This window comes from Triticum aestivum, chromosome 7B (genome assembly GCF_018294505.1).
Source record: "Triticum aestivum cultivar Chinese Spring chromosome 7B, IWGSC CS RefSeq v2.1, whole genome shotgun sequence".
Taxonomy (NCBI): Eukaryota; Viridiplantae; Streptophyta; class Magnoliopsida; order Poales; family Poaceae; genus Triticum; species Triticum aestivum.
The window spans coordinates 42,401,835-42,424,322 of NC_057813.1; the positions used below are offsets into that span (position 1 = coordinate 42,401,835).

The 22,488-nt window shown below is 44.9% G+C and overlaps 1 protein-coding gene across 7 annotated transcripts; it reads right to left on the reverse strand.

Annotated features, from left to right (window-relative positions):
* Nucleotides 1-645: 645 nt before the first annotated feature.
* LOC123159255 (uncharacterized) lies at nucleotides 646-4,972 on the reverse strand. 7 transcript variants are annotated; one of them, XM_044577083.1, is made up of 5 exons: nucleotides 4,482-4,972; nucleotides 4,236-4,390; nucleotides 2,854-2,939; nucleotides 1,307-1,458; nucleotides 646-904 (listed from the first exon to the last, which is right to left on the reverse strand). In XM_044577083.1, the coding sequence occupies exons 1-5, from the start codon at nucleotides 4,524-4,526 to the stop codon at nucleotides 890-892; spliced, it is 453 nt and encodes a 150-aa protein (XP_044433018.1). In that variant the 5' UTR covers nucleotides 4,527-4,972; the 3' UTR covers nucleotides 646-889. The 7 variants fall into 7 exon arrangements, 3 of the variants coding, with proteins under 3 accessions (XP_044433018.1, XP_044433017.1, XP_044433016.1); XM_044577082.1 differs by having other exon boundaries at nucleotides 646-1,202; XM_044577081.1 differs by having other exon boundaries at nucleotides 646-1,458.
* Between the last annotated feature and the right edge of the window lie 17,516 nt (nucleotides 4,973-22,488).

The window sequence follows — 22,488 nt, forward strand, 5'->3', positions numbered from 1 at the left end:
GATAATGCACTAACAAAAAAATGGTATGCTATTAAATGCTATGAACCCAGTACGATATGCTATCTCTTCTTCTTTATAATCTTACATTAAAATCTGAATCCTGGGCGGCATGTATATTTTGTATTAGACGATGGGGGCTTCCTCCAAATAAGCATGTAAAGATAATAAGAACAACACATATATGTTTATGGAGGCAAAAGGAAGCAGACCACATATACAAGTTTTAATGGATATCTAATCTATTAGAGGCCATGCCTAGTTGAAAAAAAAGCAACAAGCAAGCACAAGATGCACCAGCTTATGTTTTAAACCACTGCCGGTGCCATTGACATGAACAAGATTACGTTACAAAGGTGTATAGCCTTTCGTATAGGCATCAGCGTTGATGCTAAGAATTGTACAGAACGACGCATTGGGAAACACAACAAGTCTTGCATCCACTCTCAATAATGTTGTAGCCAGGGAGTTAACCATAGCAAGATTAAGACAAAGGAATGGCCATATTAATGAAAGACAGGTTTTAAATGATATTAAGCCACAAGACTTTGCCTCCTTGGACTATAGATGTAAAATGGATCTGCAGTAATTCACTGTAATAGATGAGAAAATTCGAGAGGATAAAAAAAAGCTCTAAAGTTATTGAAATGGAGCTCGAAGCCTAACCATCAACAAATTGCATGCACAATTTACAAAGCCTATACCGTAACTCATAACAAAGCATCTCACTGTTTCTTATGAATCAGATACAATGATTATGAATCATGAACATATTCACCCTCAAGCAAGAACATATTTTCCGTAAAACAAAGAATGCAGCACAATGGGCTATGGACGCCATGCCGAGCGATCACAATAGACATTGATCGCGCCACCACAATGCCCTTGATACCTAGGATTTTAGCACCTGGGAATATATAAAGAAAATCAGAGTAAAGGTGAATCTATTCTGAACTCAAGGACACCAAAGTGTGACAAAATAAAGGGACAATTCTCCTCAAGAAATGGTGCTGATAGGTAGAACATATTCCTTTTCATGTACTGTGGTGGAAGAGTTGCAGAAGAAATCAGGCTGCTCTTGGAAGGGTCTAGCTGCTCTAGGGACATCAATCCACAATATCCCCAACCACTCGGAACCAAAACAATATGCCCTATCTTCAGTTTCAGACTTCCAGTCAACAGAAACTGTATGGGCCTAAATTAATCTTCAGCAAACATGGGAAATAATAAATAAGAAAAATGATTATCCATGGAAATGCAATACATGTTGCAAAACAATCAAGATCGTCTGAAAAAATACACATCTTACCCTGCTGCTTGCACTCCTCGACGACCTGCTCATTCTCCCCGTCGTTGGCCGCCTTCCCTCCCCCGCAGCCACACCCCATTGCGAAGGAGCGCCGCTGCTTGCACTCCTCGATGGCATGCTTCTTCGCCCTATTGTTATCCGCCTCTCACTCCCTGCAGCTCCACCCCAAACAGCACAGGGTCCCAATTCATATTCAGAGCTATTTGAAAAGTTTTGGTCCCAAATATCGTTTTCACTTTTAGTCCCAACAAAAATATAGATTTGTTCTGCATGTAATTTACATGACATGACGATGCCATCAACATATCCATCCATTACAACATGAACATTTATATTTGTTCTGCGGAAAACAACTGGATATATAAGGGAATGAACTAAACCGAAATAAAAGAAAACATGGCAATCTCTTTGCATAATCTAGAACGCAAAAAAGCATAGCTGCCAACTCAAGCTCTAAATTAACCCAGACCTTTGCTACTTCTAGTAATTGTAACTATAACCGGTAAAAATTATCATCTGAAAAAGTCAAACAAAATTGTTCTCAGTTCTCAACTGAATGCCCGTATCCATAAAACTGAAATGCTTCGCAAAGTACGAAAATGCACTGAAATGTGATAATGCTTTCTAGTACTCACTGCCTAAAACTCAGGTGATCTAAATAAAGAAAAATAAAAAATTTATATATTAGGTAAAGCAGATAAGCTAGAATTGAGCGATCATCTCACTCTTTTGTAGGATATCCAACATATCTTTGATGCATAATCTCTGAACATAAACTTTGGACAAACCAATGATATGAAAGCAAGCATTGGAATCAAATATGATCTAAGTAGTTGAAAAAGAACGGAGGGAGTATCTAATAACATAGAGATGCTATTAATCAATATAACTAAAATGAGCATGCTATTTTCTCAAAGATTGGTTTTTTAGCACGTGAACTAACCATAGCACGTGAGCTCCCTTCGGGGCACTGGACCAAGAAAAACCACAACAACTCTTAATCTCCCAAGTGCAGGAGCCTAACATACTTTCATAAAAGTGTAGTCCAGATTATACAGTCACAAATAAACGCTTTGGTTTTCAACTGGCAAAATTATTTTTTTCCCTACCGCAAGCCTCTGCCTGCAGCTTTAAACTGAACCAGCAAGTTAACATGTGATTTTCCCGCAAAAAAAAAGAAGAAGTTAACATGTGATTTATTTACAAAGTAATGATATAACAGCCAATACTTTCTGAATGTACAGTTTCGATCATGCAGTTAGAAATATACTAATACGGTAGTAACTCTACATGACTTGGTGCTCAATTATCTTTAAAAAATGAAAAATCAAGAATACGGCTAATTAATAATTTAGCACGGCATTTATGAGTTCCTCCACAGCCTCCTTTGTCCTGAAAATCATACAAAGAAAAACCATTCTTTTCTAAACTGAAGCACCCTTTCATGGTCAGGCTGACCAATCTTTAGAGAGCGACATACACAAACAAAAAAAGGAAGGCAGAAGGGATTTTTTAGGTGGGTTACAATCTTGAAACAGGTAGTTCACCTTCCATGAATAAATGCGAACAAGCCCTATAAGGAAATGCCCTGATAACTTCAGAGCAATTCAAACCTGAGGGGACATTATGCACTCTGAAAAAAGCACAAAACATGCATTAGTACACAAGGTAAAAAACTTACAGAAGAAATGAAAATGATAGTGCAAAACCAAATTTAAACACTAAGTCCTAAATGTAGGATTGCAAGGTGGCCATGAACGCCACCTGTCCACCACCTTTTTCTTTTAAAAGCCATTTGTTGCCTACTAATAAACAACAAGTAGAAGAAAAAAAGTGTGTTGCCCAGAAAATATGCTATTATCAATATGTAACCGAACATATCTGCTTTGTCTATGGTTTGACTCTGGTGACTCATGGCCGACTCCGCCCCCTAGCCGCCACCATACCCCATTGATTTTTCACCGGACTGTTGACCTGATACGGTACGGCTGTCAAATCCAAAAAGTTTGTAGAAGACTTCGATGCATTGTTTCTACCAAAACATGTACGCAAGGCATAAAGTGATCTGGTGCCTTTTCTAGGACACACTGTAATGTAAATTTGTAAGAGAATGTGGTATAAACACAAAATGAAAGCTCTGTTAAATATACTTAATTTAGAAGAGACCATATTAACGGAGAGCACGGTCTACTATAAAGATTGCCATGAGATCAGGCTAGTCTACTTATCAAGGATCCACATTATACATATAAACATATCTTATCATAACATGCTAATATAATGTATCTTCTATAAGGCACATAAAAGAAACCACACATATATCTTTTCCTAAACCACATTCTACTGTCAAAATGACCAAATCAGCAAGATAAATAACATGCTAATATAATGTATCTTCTATAAGGCACATAAAAGAAACCACACATATATCTTTTCCTGAACCACATTCTACTGTCAAAATCCCCAAACCAGCAAGAAACAAATGAGTACCCTATTTTCATTGCCTGTACAAACATGCCTTCACCCTGTGAGGCCAGAATAGCCTCTAAAGGCCGAGACATTGGAGTTGAAATATAAGGATAATTAGATTTAATGCGCGTAAAACTTGAGCCACATTAAGTTTTCCATTGCCTAGCCGAAGTTACACGAACAAATGTAAGGAGCTGATAAAGTTATCAAGATCAGTGCTTCGTTCGATCAAGAAAAGAGACGAAATATGCCTGACTACATAGTTATATAAATGTGGACATATTAAACACTCCTTTTGTGAATATCTTAAAGTATCAGACTACCTCATAATATATAGAATCACCACCTGCAAATAAAAACCTCAGATATGTACACGCCATGTTTAAAAAGAACATATATTATCTAATTCCAGTGTGCATGGTGGAGAAAGTAATAGGAAAGTAGAGACGGTCAGAGGCACCTCTGCAAGACCTTTGAGCCAAATTCTTCTTCTATTTGGCCTTCTTCTTTCTTCTTGAGGAAGTCCTCAACCACTGAGAGGGAGATAGAGGAGGCTCCTTGCTCCTGTCGCTCTGGTCGTCGCACGAACTCGGCCTTCCACTCCTCATGGCGCACCTGCAGCCGAAGCCCTCACCCATGAGAAAAAGGGGAGGCGTGAGTGAGGGAGGGGGGAGAAAGAAGATGCAAAGGCAAGCCATGAGCCAACTCGAGCTCCTTGCTCCTGCAGCTCCGTCAACGACCCCGTCTGCATCCGCCGCTCCACCAACTCCTATTGTGTATGCCTGCAGGCGCCAGATTCGCCACGACCTTCTGCCTCGCCCCGACCCGGAAGGTTTGTGCGGCAGTGGAAGGGAGGATGGGGGAGGAGCGAGGGGACCAGCGGTTGTGGTGACAAGGAGGAGGAAGAGGGAGGAATGCGGCGACTACGGTGATGAGGAGGAAACAGGGAGGGAGCTGTGCGGGAGGGGGCGCGAGAGGATGGAGGACTGAAGGAGGGCAGCTGCAGGCTCGCGGTGGTTGCGGGATTTGGTGGAAGGGCACTGTTAGGCGCCGGCGCACCGGCCCAAATTTGGGCCGGTCACACCGCGACCACACGATATAGCTGTAGGAAGCCGTCAGATATGCCACCTGTGTTGTCTTGTTCCTCCCCCTTAATTCTTTCTTTCTTCTTAAGCGCCCGCGCACCAGAGCCTCACCAACAGCGTGAATCATGACCCCCCACCCCACCCCTGCCCCAACGCCGATAATCTCGCCAGCTCGCCGCTGCTCGCCATACTCGATCCCGAACAGCCGCAGTTCCAGGAGCCCCCCCCCCCCCCCCCCCCACGGTTGCAACAAAAAATCCCAGCGCCCATAGAAGCTTCCCTTGTTGCCCGTTGCATGAACTAAAAATAGTGGGCCGTCTTTGCCGAAAATTGCAGCACGTCGCCGCCGGCCACACTTCATTGTCGGGTTATAGCGAATCTGGGCGTGGTTGTAGCTTTTCTGCCGCCATTTGCAACAAAAATCACAGCACCGCGCCGCTGCAAAAAAAAATTTAAAAAGCAACAAATCCTCAATGTTCGGTTGAAGCAAAAACATTATAAGGTTCCAGCAAAAAAAAGGTATCGGTGCCAGCAAAATCAATCTCGGCAAGAGAACTTGGGTGGTTGATTGTAGCAAAAAAATTGCTAGTTCCAGCAAAAATAAATGCTGGTTCCAGCAAAAATAACAACAGGGTGAATCCCATTGATTCGATTGTGGCAAACAAAAGAAAAAGATTGTAGCAAAAAGGATTACTAGTTCCAGCAAAAAAGACACTTGTTCCAGCAAAGCCAGATCCAGCAATCCAGATCACCTATTGCAGCTCGTCGTCGCCGTCTCCTCCATCAGCTTGTACTGCACGGTTGCAGCTCGCCGTCGGGTGTGTCGCGGTATGCAGCTCGACCAACGGGCGGTTGCAGCTCCGGGAACCGCCATTTGTAGCTAGCCGTTTGGCGGCCGTCACTGGATACAGTTCGACCACGCCTCGATTGCAGCTCCGCTAGCCAGGGGTTGCAGCTCCCCATCCTGCCGGTTGTATCATGTTTTTTTTTCGAAAAGGAGGAATACCCCCGGCCTCTGCATCTGGTCGATGCATACGGCCACTTTATTAATTATTAGCACAAAACCTTACAAAGTCGTACAACAGTAAGACCAAAGCCACCATCTTCGCAACCTCTGTCGCTACTCCTATCTAACTGATGAAGGGGCGCTGATGGTCTGGGCCTAATACCAAACAGACCTCGCAGCCAAACCTAACATCTAAGACCTGAGGTCCCAACCTGGACGCCTGCCGGGTATGGGCACCCACCAGTCCGGCGTGCTCCTCAATCAGGCCGCCCGCCGGGTATGAGGCCGCCACAACCACCTACCACATATCCATCTTCAGAGCTGTACTGTTGTAACTGCATTGCTCGGTCTCGCTGCCGCCGACGCCACCACGACGCCAGACAGCGTCGACCTCCTGCGCGTGTCCGTCACCACACATCTGACGCCAAGCCTCCGCTGCTCCATGCCGCCAAGAGCCGCCGCCAAGAATATGTAGAACGAAACACCGCTCCACCGAAGGGAGGCAGCACACCCCCACCCCTCACCTGCAGACCCTTCCATCCGATCCCAATGTCCTTGGCGTCGCCTCCAGGAAGGTTACGGTGCCTAGGGCGCCGCCGACGCCCGATCCGCATCGGATCTTGGGCTTTCACCCGGACATGGGTTGGAGAGGAGAGATGGTGCCCTCAGCAACGCCCCCAAGGAGGAAGGCGGCGCCAAAAAACGGCGTCGCCGCTGCCGGTCAGCCTAAGGCAGCCAAGGTTTCCCCCGGACACCGATCTGCTCCACCAGAACACTCCGGAGGTGGATCCGGCAGGATCCAAACCGACCCGGGGACTGGGAAGGGATGCATGGAAGGGAGAGGGGCAATACCTCCAGATCTGGCACGCCTACGGCTCGCCGTCCTCACGGCCGAACCCACAGGCACGCCGCACGCCACCAGATGCGCCGCACCAGATCGAAGATGGCCAGCCTTAGCGCCGCCCCCCACTCTCCCGACGAGGGAGAGGAGGAACCAGCCGCCGCCGCCCCCGGCTTGCCCGCGCCTGGCCAGACGCAGCCGCCGCCGGACGGAGCAGAGGGCCGCCGGGGAGCGCCGCGGCGGCCGCAGCGCCGGAGGCCGAGCCTCCCCCACCTGGAGCCCTCGCCGTCGGGAACGACGCCGCGCGCGCGAACGGGAAGCCCCGCCGCCGCCGTCCGTCGCGCGGGCTTCGCCCGGCAGTTTCCTCCGGCGGCGGCGCGGCAGGGGGAGCCGGGGAGAGGGGGTGGCGGCGCGGCGGGCTAGGGTTCCCCCGAGTCGCCTCCTAGGCGACGCGGTTGTATCATGTAGTAGCACCATCGCGGCTTGCATCCTGCTGTGCAGCTAGTCGCCATGCCGCCCCTCCGCCTCCCAATATCTTGATGTAGACCAGCTCCCCTCCGCCTCCCACTCTTGTAGCTCTGCCCGACCCCCTCGAAAACAAGCTCGTGGACGCCTCGTATGGATCTAGAGCACAACAGCTCAGGCAAAGTCAGGAGGTGGATGGACTTATCCGATGAGATGTGATGAGGAAGAAGATGCTAGAAGGGAGTGGATAAGGATGTGAAGGAATAAAAAAACTGATGGAAGGGAGTGCGGGATGGGTCACAGCCTCACGGGAACGTGTGGCTAGAGTGGCCCCACGCATTTGTGTCGTCGCTAGCGAGCCGCGACCGGCCGAGCGTTCGGCCGGTGCGCCGGCACCAAACGTCTTCCTTGGTGGAAAGGGGATAGGGTTCGGTGTGGTGGCGACAAATGGGTACAGTGCGTGAGTCGCACAAGGATTGGACGCTCGAAAGACCTCACGCGCGGGGCTGTCTCTCGCACGTCGTGCGGTTCCCGCGCTGGCGTCAGCCACGGGACATGCAACTGCACATACACGACCACGCACACCACATATTCTGTTTGCAGATGAGACACTTTCATTCTTTTACAGCGAATACTAATTAATCGAGCTACCGAGGTTCGGAAAAGTACTGCTCCAGTGGATCCGGGCCGGCCTGGTCCGCCCGAGCCATCTCCACATCTCCCTCCAGTTCATCATCATCGGAGCATCCATACACAAAATTGCCGTTGCCCCCCGTTGTTGGATTCCAACTAGCAGTTTCATGTGCAACCAAACAATAGATTTGGCTGATTTGGTTTTGGTCTGTTGGACCCAAAGCTCTCTTGTGTTTGTGCGTGGATGCCCACATGCACGCACAGGACCGAAAGGAGAGTCAAACGAGAAAAAGAAGCGGAGAAGTGCTCGGTCCATCCCCTGGACGCGTGTTTTAGTGCTATAAACAAGTGCTTACTTGTGTTGAAAATATGATATTAGTTATAAAATTAATCAAGTATTAGGGGGGGGGGGGGGGGGGGGGACGTGGAAGCCATAGTTTGAGGTTATGTGGTAAACTACCATTTCTAAGGCGGCTAAGAAATAACTATTTTCAATTCAGCACTAATAACCATCCAATCTAAACACGAGATTCATGCAATTATAGAATATGTTTGGAAAATTCAAATTTGATGCAAGTACCTTGACTGGACAGCTACAAATACCGACTTGCAAATACACATTTTTAAGTTTATTATTAAGCTACCGACACACCTGGATAAATATAAAGGTTCAATCTTCCAAAATTAAGGTCAATGCTTGAGTTGGTATATCCGGAGTACTTTAAATTTCTCTATGGAGTCGTGGGAACTAGCTAGTTGGTTATGCATCCTATTTTGAACATATGCATATGGAAGTTTCATATTTTCTACCCCACAAAGAAAAGTTTCATATTTTATAACTAATACTCCCCCCGTTTCATAATGTAGTGCTTATAGATTTTCTGGGAAGTCAAACTTTGCAAACTTTGACCAAGTTTGTAGAGAAAAATATTTATATCTACAATAGCAAAAATATATAATGTGAAACTACATCTTATGATGAATCTAGTGATATATGTTTCACACTCTAGATGTAAATATTTTTCTCCACAAACTTGGTCAAAGTTTGTGAGGTTTGACTTTTCCAAAAATCTGTAGGCACTACATTATGAAACGGGGGAGTATCATATTTGGGGTGCTTGTACGGCTGTTTGGTCCTTCAGTGTAGATCTGGGGGCCCTATTGCAGAAAAAAAAGGATTATGATTTATTATTTTTGGTCCTTCTATTCTTCTGTTCGTGCGTGGACGGCCACATGCACGCACAGAAAGGAGTCAAATGAGAAGAAAAAAAAAGCGGAGAAGTGGCCGCCGTTTGCGTTCGTCGCACGGTCCTCGGTCGTGTTGCTATCCTATCCAACATGGTCAGTCGTTGAAAAGTCTTTTGTCGTTGCTTCCTACGCGACGAAGTCCTCCGTCGTCTGTTTCCGCCACAGTCTGCTGTCTGCACCACGGCTGCTTTCTTTTCTTTTGTTTCCGTTCTCTCGCCTGCTCCATGCCTCCTACATCAGCAGCGTATTGGATCAAAAGTACAGCACAGTACTTAAATGCAACGCAGTGATTCTTGTATGCTTTCGAGACGCATGGGCATGGGCAACGAGGCTACTCCGATGCCGCTCTTGTGTGGCTCGGACGGGCGGATGCGGGATGTCTTGTCTCGTTTTTCCGATCTTTCGGTCGGTGCGGGCCGGCCTCGGATCGTGAGGCCGTTTTGAACCATGTAGAAAGAAAACAGCTTTTGTCAGGTTTTTGCTTCTCTGCAACACTGCAACCAAAGGCAGGCACTTCTGTTCGTTCAGAAAAGAAAAAGACCAGCTGCAAGACTGCACCACGCTGGCTGGTCCTCGCTTTCTTTTTTTGCTCTCGCCAACTCAAGTCATGCATGCGTGGGGAATGCAAGCGTGGGGAGGCAGGAGAAAAGGGGTCGGGGAGCTTCCGCACAAAAGATCCGGCGAGAAAAAAGTATGGGCTCTCGGTGAGGCGATGGATGTTGCATTGGGTAGGTTGGTTTAAAATTATTGCTTCGTGAGGCAGAGCACGATGGTGTAGCCTCCATAGCTCCCGCCCTTGCTTGTGTGATTAATCTCTTGGATGTGATTTTTAAGGCTAAATCAGTGATTTTTTAATACTTAATCCCCCCGTCCCACAATATAAGACGTTTTTGCAAGCTATATTGTCTTACATTATGGGATGGAGAAAGTACATTTTAATTGATTGAGCTACCGTTATTCCTGAATAAATATAAGGGTACGGTGTTCCGAAATCAGGGATATTGCTTGAGTTGCTCTCTGCAATACTTCACGCACTAACTTTAATTTTCTCAATGGATGTATCGAAACTGGTTGCGTCTCCACCCTATTTTGCGAATATACACCCGAAAGTTTCATATTCTTCTGAAACAACCCATGGATGTCTCGCATGTTATAACATAAATCTTCTTGCCAAAAGTTTCTGGAAACCATTAGTTAGGTGATTAGAAAAAATGCTTAAAACCAAAACAATAGTATGACATGCACATAATATTTTTGCATGTATGTTCACAACGATTGGAACCTTCAGGAATTTTTTCCAATGTTGGTCATTTGGTTCATAGGTTCAGATCATAGAATTCTTTTGCTACATTCCTTAGGAATTTTTACATCGATTAATAGTTTAATACCTCTTGAAGATAATCATTTCATTTTCCTGTGATGCAACTAAACAAATTGAAAACCCTAGATCCAAATTGACATAATTTTGTAATCCTATGTTTTTTTATAGAGTTAAATACACTGGAGGTCCTAAAAGTTTTGGTGTAGTGTCGCTTTAGTCCTATATCTTTCAAAATGCACATTTAGGTCCTAATTCTATACTAAGTGGTTCATTCGAGGTCCTTTTTTCCACTAGCGCTCGCTGACCTGCTCGCGTGGTGCGTTGACCCAAGCCACGGCAACTCAGGATTTGAATCTTGGAGCTCATCCAGTTCTTCTGAATCATAGTCACTATCATTAATGCATTCTGACTTCTTCTTCTTTTTATTTTCATGCTTGTCACCCCCCCCCCCCCACACACACACACAAATTCAACAAACAGGTCATCATCATCTTTCTGTAATTCACCGTCAGAGTCAACTCACTCAGCGCCACTACTACTGTCATTAGTTTGTTCTTCATGAACTTGCATTGTTTCTCTTCTCTTCTTTCTCCTCTCCTTCTGTCCATCTCTCTCTGCCCTTGGCACCCTGTTGTTGGCCACATTGGGATTTCTACCAGTTGATGTTTCATTTAGTCTTCCCTTCACAACTTTGGTTTTCAGCCTAGGACTACTCCTAATATGTAAATTATCACCCTATTTTGTAGGACTCAACACTGGTGGCAGCTCCGCTGATCCAGTAATGCAAACATCATCAAATTCTATCTTGTTGGGGAACGTAGTAATTTCAAAAAAAATCCTACGCACACGCAAGATTATGGTGATGCATAGCAATGAGCGGGGTGAGTGAGTCCACGTACCCTCATAGACCGAAAGCGGAAGCGTTAGCACACCGCGGATTGATGTAGTCGTACGTCTTCATGATCCGACTGATCCAAGTACCGAACGTACGACACCTCCTAGTTCAGCACACATTCAGCTCGATGACGTCCCATGAACTCCGATCCAGCAGAGCTTTGTGGGAGACTTCCGTCAGCACGACGGCGTGATGACAGTGTTGATGATGCTACCAACGCAGGGCTTCGCCTAAGCACCGCTACGATATTACCGAGGTGGAATATGGTGGAGGGGGGCACAACACACGGCTAAGAGATCAATGATCAATTGTTGTGTCTAGAGGTGCCCCCCTGCCCCCATATACAAAGGAGCAAGGGGGGAGGCGGCCGGCCAGGAGGAGGGCACACCAAGGGGGGAGTCCTCCTCCCACCGAGAGTAGGACTCCTCCTTTCCTTGTTGGGGTAGGAGAGGGGAAGGAAGGGATAGAGGAGGAGAAGGAAAGAAGGGGGGCGCCGCCCCCCTCCTTGTCCAATTCGGACTAGAGGGGGAGGGGGCGCGCGGCCTGCCCTGGCCGCCCCTTCTCTTCTCCACTAGGGACCATGAGGCCCAAAAAAACCCCGGGGGGTTCCGGTAACCCCCCGGTACTCCGGTATATGTCTGAAACCTTCCGAAACCATTCCGGTGTCCGAACATAGTCATCCAATATATCGATATTTACGTCTCGACCATTTCGAGACTCCTCGTCATGTCCGTGATCATATCTGGGACTCCGAACTACCTCCGGTACATCAAAACACAAAAACTCATAATACCGATCGTCACCAAACTTTAAGCGTGCGGACCCTACGGGTTTGAGAACTATGTAGACATGACCAAGACACGTTTCCGGTCAATAACCAATAGCGGAACCTAGATGCTCATATGGGTTCCCACATATTCTACGAAGATCTTTATTGGTCAAACCGCATAACTACATACGTTGTTCCCTTTGTCATCGGTATGTTACTTGCCCGAGATTCGATCGTCGGTATCTCAATACCTAGTTCAATCTCGTTACCGGCAAGTCTCTTTACTCGTTATATAATGCATCATCCCGCAACTAACTCATTAATCACATTGCTTGCAAGGCTTATAGTGATGTGCATTACCGAGTGGGCCCAGAGATACCTCTCCGACAATCGGAGTGACAAATTCTAATCTCGAAATACGTTAACTCAACAAGTACCTTCGGAGACACCTGTAGAGCACCTTTATAATCATCCAGTTACGTTGTGACGTTTGGTAGCACACAAAGTGTTCCTCCGGTAAGCGGGAGTTACATAATCTCATAGTCATAGGAACATGTATAAGTCATGAAGAAAGCAATAGCAACATACTAAACGATCAAGTGCTAAGCTAACAAAATGGGTCAAGTAAATCACATCATTCTTCTAATGATGTGATCCCATTGATCAAATGATAACTCATATCTATGGTTAGGAAACTCAACCATCTTTGATCAATGAGCTAGTCAAGTAGAGGCATACTAGTGACACTATGTTTGTCTATGTATTCACACATGTATTATGTTTCCAGTTAATGCAATTCTAGCATGAATAATAAACATTTATCATGAGATGAGGAAATAAATAATAACTTTATTATTGCCTCTAAGGCATATTTCCTTCAGTCTCCCACTTGCACTACAGTCAATAATCTAGATTACACAGTAACGATTCTAACACCCATGGAGCCTTGGTGTTGATCATGTTTTGCTCGTGGAAGAGGCTTAGTCAACAGGTCTGCAACATTCAGATTCGTATGTATCTTGCAAACTTCTATGTCTCCCACCTGGACTTGGTCCCAAATGGAATTGAAGCGTCTCTTGATGTGCTTGGTTCTCTGATGAAATCTGGATTCCTTTGCCAAGGCAATTGCATCAGTATTGTCACAAAAGATTTTCATTGGACACGATGCACTAGGTATGACACCTAGATCTGATATGAACTCCTTCAGCCAGACTCCTTCATTTGTTGCTTTCGAAGCAGCTATGTACTCCGCTTCACACGTAGATCCCGCCACGACGCTTTGTTTAGAACTACACCAACTGACAGCTCCACCGTTCAATATAAACATGTATCCGGTTTGCGATTTAGAATCGTCCGGATCAGTGTCAAAGCTTGCATCGACGTAACCATTTACGACTAGCTCTTTGTCACCTCCATAAATGAGAAAAATATCCTTAGTCCTTTTCACGTACTTCAAGATGTTCTTGACCGTTGTCTAGTGATCCACTCCTGGATTACTTTGGCACCTCCCTGCTAAACTAATAGCAAGACACACATCAGGTCTGGTACACAACATTGCATACATGATAGAGCCTATGGCTGAAGCATAGGGAACATCTTTCATTTTCTTTCTATTTTCTGCAGTGGTCGGGCATTGAGCCTGACTCAACTTCACACCTTGTATTACAGGCAAGAACCCTTTCTTTTCTTGATCCATTTTGAACTTTTTCAAAACTTTATCAAGGTATGTACTTTGTGAAAGTCCAATTAAGTGTCTTGATCTATCTCTATAGATCTTGATGCCCAATATATAAGCAGCTTCACCGAGGTCTTTCATTGAATTTTTTTTATTCAAGTATCCTTTTATGCTATCCAGAAATTATATATCATTTCAAATCAACAATATGTCGTCCACATATAATATTAGAAATGCCACAGAGCTCCCACTCACTTTCTTGTAAATACAGGCTTCTCCAAAAGTCTGTATAAAACCATATGATTTGATCACACTATCGAAGCATTTATTCCAACTCCGAGAGGCTTGCACCAGTCCATAAATGGATCACTGGAGCTTGCATACTTTGTTAGCACCTTTTGGATCGACAAAACCTTCTGGTTGCATCATATACAACTCTTCTTCCAGAAATCCATTCAGGAGTGCAGTTTTGACATCCATCTGCCAAATTTCATAATCATAAAATGCGGCAATTGCTAACATGATTCGGACAGACTTAAGCATCGCTACGGGTGAGAAAGTCTCATCGTAGTCAACCCCTTGAACTTGTCGAAAACCTTTTGAAACAAGTCGAGCTTTGTAGACAGTAACATTACCATCAGCGTCAGTCTTCTTCTTGAAGATCCATTTATTCTTGATGGCTTGCCGATCATCGGGCAAGTCAACCAAAGTCCACATACTTTGTTCTCATACATGGATCCCATCTCAGATTTCATGGCTTCAAGCCATTTTGCGGAATCTGGGCTCATCATCGCTTCCTCATAGTTCGTAGGTTCACCATGGTCAAGTAACATGACCTCTGGAATAGCATTACCGTACCACTCTGGTGCGGATCTTACTCTGGTTGACCTACGAGGTTCAGTAGTAACTTGATCTGAGGTTTCATGATCATCATCATTAGTTTTTTCACTAATTGGGGTAGGAATCACTGGAACTGATTTTTGTGATGAACTATTTTCCAATAAGGGAGCAGGTACAGTTACCTCATCAAGTTCTGCTTTCCTCCCACTCACTTCTTTCGAGAGAAACTCCTTCTCAAGAAAGGATCCATTTTTAGCAACGAATGTCTTGCCTTCGGATATATGATAGAAGGTGTACCCAACAGTTCCTTTGGGTATCCTATGAAGACACATTTCTCCGATTTGGGTTCGAGCTTATCAGGTTGAAGTTTTTTCACATAAGCATCGCAGCCCCAAACTTTAAGAAATGACAGCTTTGGTTTCTTTCCAAACCATCGTTCAAAAGGCGTCGTCTCAACGGATTTTGATGGTGCCCTATTTAACGTGAATGCAGCCGTCTCTAAAGCATAACCCCAAAACGATAGCGGTAAATCAGTAAGAGACATCATAGATCACCATATCTAGTAAAGTACGATTACGATGTTTGGACACACCATTACGTTGTGGTGTTCCGGGTGGCGTGAGTTGCGAAACTATTCCGCATTGTTTCAAATGTAGACCAAACTCGTAACTCAAATATTCTCCTACATGATCAGATTGTAGAAACTTTATTTTCTTGTTACGATGATTTTCCACTTCACTCTGAAATTCTTTGAACTTTTCAAATGTTTCAGACTTATGTTTCATTAAGTAGATATACTCATATCTGCTCAAATCATCTGTGAAGGTGAGAAAATAACGATACCTGCTTCGAGCCTCAATATTCATCGGACCACATACATCAGTATATATGATTTCCAACAAATCTTTTGCTCGCTCCATAGTTCCGGAGAACAGTGTTTTAGTCATCTTGCCCATGAGGCATGGTTCGCAAGTACCAAGTGATTCATAATCAAGTGATTCCAAAAGTCCATCAGTATGGAGTTTCTTCATGCGCTTTACACAAATATGACCTAAACGGCAGTGACACAAATAAGTTGCACTATCATTATCAACTCTGCATCTTTTGGCTTCAACATTATGAATATGTGTATCACTACTTTCGAAATTCAAACAAAAATAGACCACTCTGCAAGGGTGCATGACCATAAAAGATATTACCCATATAAACAGAATAACCATTATTCTCAGATTTAAATGAATAACCATCTCACATCAAAACAAGATCCATATATAATGTTCATGCTCAACGCTAGCACCAAATAAAATTATTCAGGTCTAAAACTAATCCCGAAGGTAGATGTAGAGGTAGCGTGCTGACGGCGATCACATCGACTTCGAAACCATTTCCCACGCGCATCATCACCTCGTCCTTAGCCAGTCTTCGCTTAATCCATAGTCCCTGCTTCGAGTTGCAAATATTAGCAACAGAACCAGTATCAAATACCCAGGTGCTACTGCAAGCTCTAGTAAGGCACACATCAATAACATGTATATCACATATACCTTGGTTCACCTTGCCATCTTCTTATCCGCCAAATAATTGGCGCAGTTCCGCTTCCAGTGACCAGTCTGTTTGCAGTAGAAGCACTCAGTCTTAGGCTTAGGTCCAGACTTGGGTTTCTTCTCTTGAGCAGCAACTTGTTTGCCGTTCTTCTTGAAGTTCCCCTTCTTCTTCCCTTTACCCTTTTTCTTGAAACTGGTGGTCTTGTTGACCATCAACACTTGATGCTCCTTTTTGATTTCTACCTCCGCAGCTTTTAGCATTGTGAAGAGCTCGGGAATTGTCTTGTTCATCCCTTGCATATTATAGTTCATCACGAAGCTCTTGTAGCTTGGTGGCGGTGATTGAAGAATTATGTCAATGACACTATCATACGGAGGATTAACTCCTAGTTGAATCAAGTGATTGTTATACCCAGACATTTTGAGTATATGTTCACTGACAGAACTATTCTCCTCCATCTTGTAGCTATAGAACTTATTGGAGACTTCATATCTCTCAATCCGGGCATTTGCTTGAAATATTAACTTCAACTCCTGAAACATCTCATATGCACCATGACGTTCAAAACGTCGTTGAAGTCCCGGTTCTAAGCCCTAAAGCATGGCACACTGAACTATCGAGTAGTCATCAGCTTTGCTCTGCCAGACGTTCTTAACGTGGTCAGTTGCATCTGAAGTAGGCCTGGCACCTAGCGGTGCTTCTAGGACGTAATTCTTCTGTGCAGCAATGAGGATAATCCTCAAGTTACGGACCCAGTCCGTGTAATTGCTACCATCATCTTTCAACTTTGCTTTCTCAAGGAGCGCATTAAAATTCAACGGAACAACAACACGGGCCATCTATCTACAACAACATAGACAAGCAAAATACTATCAGGTACTAAGTTCATGATAAATTTAAGTTCAATTAATCATATGATTTAAGAACTCCCACTTAGATAGACATCCCTCTAATCATCTAAGTGATCGCGTGATCCAAATCAACTAAACCATGTCCGATCATCACGTGAGATGGAGTAGTTTTCAATGGTGAACATCACTATGTTGATCATATCTACTATATGATTCACGCTCGACCTTTTGGTCTCCAGTGTTCCGAGGCCATATCTGCATAGCCTAGGCTCGTCAAGTTTAACCCGAGTATTTTGCGTGTGCAAAACTGGCTTGCACCCGTTGTAGATGAACGTAGAGCTTATCACACCCGATCATCACGTGGTGTCTCGGCACGACGAACTTTGGCAACGATGCATACTCAGGGAGAACACTTTTACCTTGAAATTTAGTGAGAGATCATCTTATAATGCTACCGTCAATCAAAGCAAAATAAGATGCATAAAGCATAAACATCACATGCAATCAATATAAGTGATATGATATGGCCATCATGATCTTGTACTTGTGATCTCCATCTCCGAAGCACCGTCATGATCACCATCGTCACCGGCGCGACACCTTGATCTCCATCGTAGCATCATTGTCGTCTCGCCAACTATTACTTCTATGACTATCGCTACCGCTTATGATAAAGCAAAGCAATTATAGGGCGATTGCATTGCATACAATAAAGCGACAACCATATGTCTCCTGCCAGTTGCCGATAACTCTGTTACAAAACACGATCATCTCATACAATAAAATTTAGCATCATGTCTTGACCATATCACATCACAACATGCCCTACAAAAAAAAGTTAGACGTCCTCTACTTTGTTGTTGCAAGTTTTACGTAGCTGCTACGGGCTGAGCAAGAACTGTTCTTACATATGCATCAAAACCACAACGATAGTTTGTCAAGTTAGTGTTGTTTTAACCTTCTCAAGGACCGGGCGTAGCCACACTCGGTTCAACTAAAGTTGGAGAAACTGACACCCGCCAGCCACCTATGTGCAAAGCACGTCAGTAGAACCAGTCTCGCGTAAGCATACGCGTAATATCGGCCCGGGCCGCTTCATCCAACAATACCGCCGAACCAAAGTATGACATGCTGGTAAGTAGTATGACTTGTATCGCCCACAACTCACTTGTGTTCTACTCGTGCATATAACATCTACGCATAAAACCAGGCTCGGATGCCACTGTTGGGGAACGTCGTAATTTCAAACAAAAAATCCTACGCACACGCAAGATCATGGTGATGCATAGCAACGAGCAGGGAGAGTGAGTCCACGTACCCTCGTAGACCGAAAGCGGAAGCGTTAGCACAACGCGGTTGATGTAGTCGTACATCTTCACGATCGGATTGATCCAAGTACCGAACGTACGGCACCTCCGAGTCCAGCACACGTTCAGCTCGATGACGTCCCACGAACTCCGATCTAGCACAGCTTTGCGGGAGAGTTCCGTCGGCACGACAGCGTGATGATGGTGTTGATGATGCTACCGATGTAGGGCTTCGCCTAAACACCACTACGATATTATCGAGGTAGAATATGGTGGAGGGGGGCAAGGGGGGAGGCGGCCGACCAAGAGGAGGGCACACCAAGGGGGGAGTCCTCCTCCCACCGGGAGTAGGACTCCTCCTTTCCTTGTTGGAGTAGGAGAGGGGAAGGAAGGGAGAGAGGAGGAGAAGAAAAGAAGGGGGGCGCTGCCCCCCCTCCTTGTCCAATTCGGACTAGAGGGGGAGGGGGCGCGTGGCCTGCCCTGGCCGCCCCTTCTCTTCTCCACTAGGGACCATGAGGCCCAAAAAAAACCCCCGGGGGGTTCCGGTAACCCCCCGGTACTCTGGTATATGTCTGAAACCTTCCGAAACCATTTCGGTGTCCGAACATAGTCATCCAATATATCAATCTTTACGTATCGACCATTTCGAGACTCCTCGTCTTGTCCGTGATCAAATCCGGGACTCTGAACTACCTTCGGTACATCAAAACACAAAAACTCATAATATCGATCGTCACCAAACTTTAAGCATGCGGACCCTACGGGTTTGAGAACTATGTAGACATGACAGAGTCACGTTTCCAATCAATAACCAATAGCGGAACCTGGATGCTCATATTGGTTCCCACATATTCTACGAAGATCTTTATCAGTCAAACCGCATAACTACATACGTTGTTCCCTTTGTCATCGGTATGTTACTTGCCCGAGATTCGATTGTCGGTATCTCAATACCTACTTCAATCTCATTACCGGCAAGTCTCCTTACTCGTTATGTAATGCATCAACCCGCAACTAACTCATTATTCACATTTCTTGCAAGGCTTATAGTGATTTGCATTACCGAGAGGGTGAAAGTGCTAGTTATCGACTAGAGGGGGGTGAATAGGCGATTTTTATGAAAGTCTTCAAAACATGGAAGTTTCGAAGACAAACAATAGAAACAACCTAATTGATATGCAGCGGAAGATAAACTACAACAAGCAAGCCATAATCAAGTATGCAATAGCATTAACGTACGAAGACTAATAGCAGCTAGGTAGTAGGATCAGGATGGAAGATAGTATGAATCCAATCAACAATAGTAGTCAAGCAATGAAGTCAATCAGATAAGAAGATAAGCAATGACTTCACGAAGACAAACTCAAAGTAAAGGAGGGAAGAGATAGAACCAGTTGCTTGTTGAAGACACAGGATTTGTTGGACCAGTTCCAGTTGTTGTGACAACTGTACGTCTGGTTAGGGAGGCTGAGATTCAACTCAGAAGACCGTGTCTTCACCTTATTCCCCTTGAGCTAAGGACACCCAGTCCTCGCCCAATCACTCTGGTAAGTCTTCAAGGTAGACTTCCAAACCTTCACAGACTCCATTCACCCGGCAATCCACAATGACTCTTGGATGCTCAGAACGAGACGCCTAACCGGCTGGAGGATGCACAGTCCTCAAGTGTAATAAGTCTTCAGGTCACACAGACAGAAAGACTTCAGTGATGCCTAACACTCTTTGGCTCTGGGTGTTTGGGCTTTGTCCTCGCAAGGATTTCTCTCTCTCAAATGCTTCGAGGTGGGTTGCTCTCAAACGACAAAAGCCGTATATTAACTCTGAGCAGCCACCAATTTATGGTGTAGGGGGTGGGCTATTTATACACTAGGCAACCCGACCTGATTTGTCCGAAATGACCCTGGGTCATTAAGGAACTGACACGTGTTCCAACGGTCAGATTTCAAACACACACGACAACTTTACTTGGGCTACAAGCAAAGCTGACTCATCCAACTCAGGATAAGATTTGCTCTCATTGTCTTCGCTCGAAGACATAGGATTTGGGTTGAGCATCACTTCAGTCACTCTGACTTAGTTCACTTGGACCCCACTTAACAGTACGGTGGTTCCTATGACTCAACAAAGAAGAAAAGGAAACAACGAAACCACACAGTCTTCGTGCTCCATAGTCTTCACGCAATGTCTTCTCATGTCATAGTCTTCAATATGAATATCTTCTCATACCACCATTGTCGTCAATGTCTTCATACATTTTTAGGGGTCATCTCCGGTAGGTAAACCGAATCAATGAGGGACACTACCTGCGTTATCCTGCAATTCTCACAAACTCATTAGTCCCTCAACCAACTTTGTCGTCAATACACCAAAACCAACTAGGGGTGGCACTAGATGCACTTACAATCTCCCCCTTTTTGGTGATTGATGACAAACTGGTTGAAGTTTTCAACAGGGATAAAGTATGTGAAATTGTAAAGGATAGGAATTTGTCTTCATAAGTAGCAAGGGCTCCCCCTGAAGATATGCATATAAATAATTTTGCTTTTGGAATGCAAATGCACATGGCAGGTTGTACTTGTGGAGGTCCACTTCAACTTATGAAGATAATTCATCATGCATGAAATGATATAGCATATAGGATGACATGCATAATGAAAAATGGACGTCTGCAGGATGATCTAAGTGCGGAAGTTATCATCGCACATGGAAATGCAAATAAGTAGCAGACGACCATCAAGTTTAAGTGTTACAACTCAGAGAACCAAATGTTTCAAAACGCAAGAGTTGTAAGCACGAGGCAAAATATAACTCAACCGCCCATATGAACCCGCTTGAAGACTATCAACTCATACGATCAACGCATACGCTTCTCTCCCTTTTGTCAGTAATGACCAAAAAGGTTTGAAGGCATAGAGCATCTACTCGTCTTCTTGATGAGTAGGTGAAGCAGCAGGGTTGTTGTCGTTGGGTGGCGGTGCAGATGAACTTGGTGTAGTGTCGATGCGCGCAGTAGTAGAAGGAGGTGGTGAAGTAGCATCATCTTCTTCATTGATCACTCTGGCATTTACCGTTTCCGCGGAGGAAGAATATTCAGAGTCTTCAAGAGATGGAGTTCTTCGTAAGACAACATTCCGTGGAGGAGTGGAGTCAAACTGAAATCTTTCATTGAAGCCATCGTCTTGAAGATCTGCTTCAGCACTAAGCAGGGTCAAACTCTTCCATGATCGCCGGCAAGTTTCATGAGCAACAAAGGCATTCTTGGTGGCAAGGTTGCGAATGCGATTGACATCCACCAAGAGGCTTTGCATCTGTCTCTTGAGCCAAAAGTGATGTTTATCCTGTTTCTGATGAAGGGCCACAAGAAGTTCTTGATCATTGAGAACGCGAGAATGCTTCCGAGGCCTTTGGGCAATGGTGCTTTCAGTGGCTTCAGTAGGTGCTCGATGAGGCAGACGAGTATTTCCAGCCAATGGATAGATTCGTGTAGCTGCTTGAACACCTTCAATGGGTTGAGTGAAGCTTTGGTGCTCGGCATTCTGAAGACAAAGAGGCTTCTTGGCAGGGTCAGGATATATAGCTTCAACTGACATATCAACCTCAGGTAGAAAAATCACATGATTGCGAGCAGAAGGTTGATAGTTGACAGTAGAGTGTCGCTTTATGAGGCACATGACCCATGGAGCATAAAACTTCAGTCCAAAGAGATCAGAGCCGGAGGCAGCAAGTTGTCTGATGAAGAAATCTTGTGCATTGAAGCTGATGCCATTGAAAATGTAGAAGACCAAAGTCTTCATAGATCCTTCAAGCTTTGCCGCTGATGAATGTCCTTTGATAGGCCATAGAGTCCGCCTGATGATGTGATATATGGTGCGTGGCAGATACTCAAGGTCTTCAACAAGGAACTCTGTTGGATATTCAGCATCACGGGGCAAAGGCTTCATCATGCTTAGCATCTGACTCATATTGGGTTCAGGCCTATGAAATATGCTTTCCAAGGCATTGCGATGATGTTGATAGCCAGGTTCATAGAGTTCTCCGGGAGTGGACAGGCCTATAAGCTCGATGATATCCATAGCTTTGGCTTCATGATGAACGTTTCCGGTCATCCACTCGAGAACCCAAGTCTTCGTATCTCTGTTGTAGCCACGAATGTGCAGTGTGGCATAGAATTGAAGCAATAGTTCTTCATTCCAGTGTTCTTTATCTGTGACAAAACTGAGCAGCCCAGCATC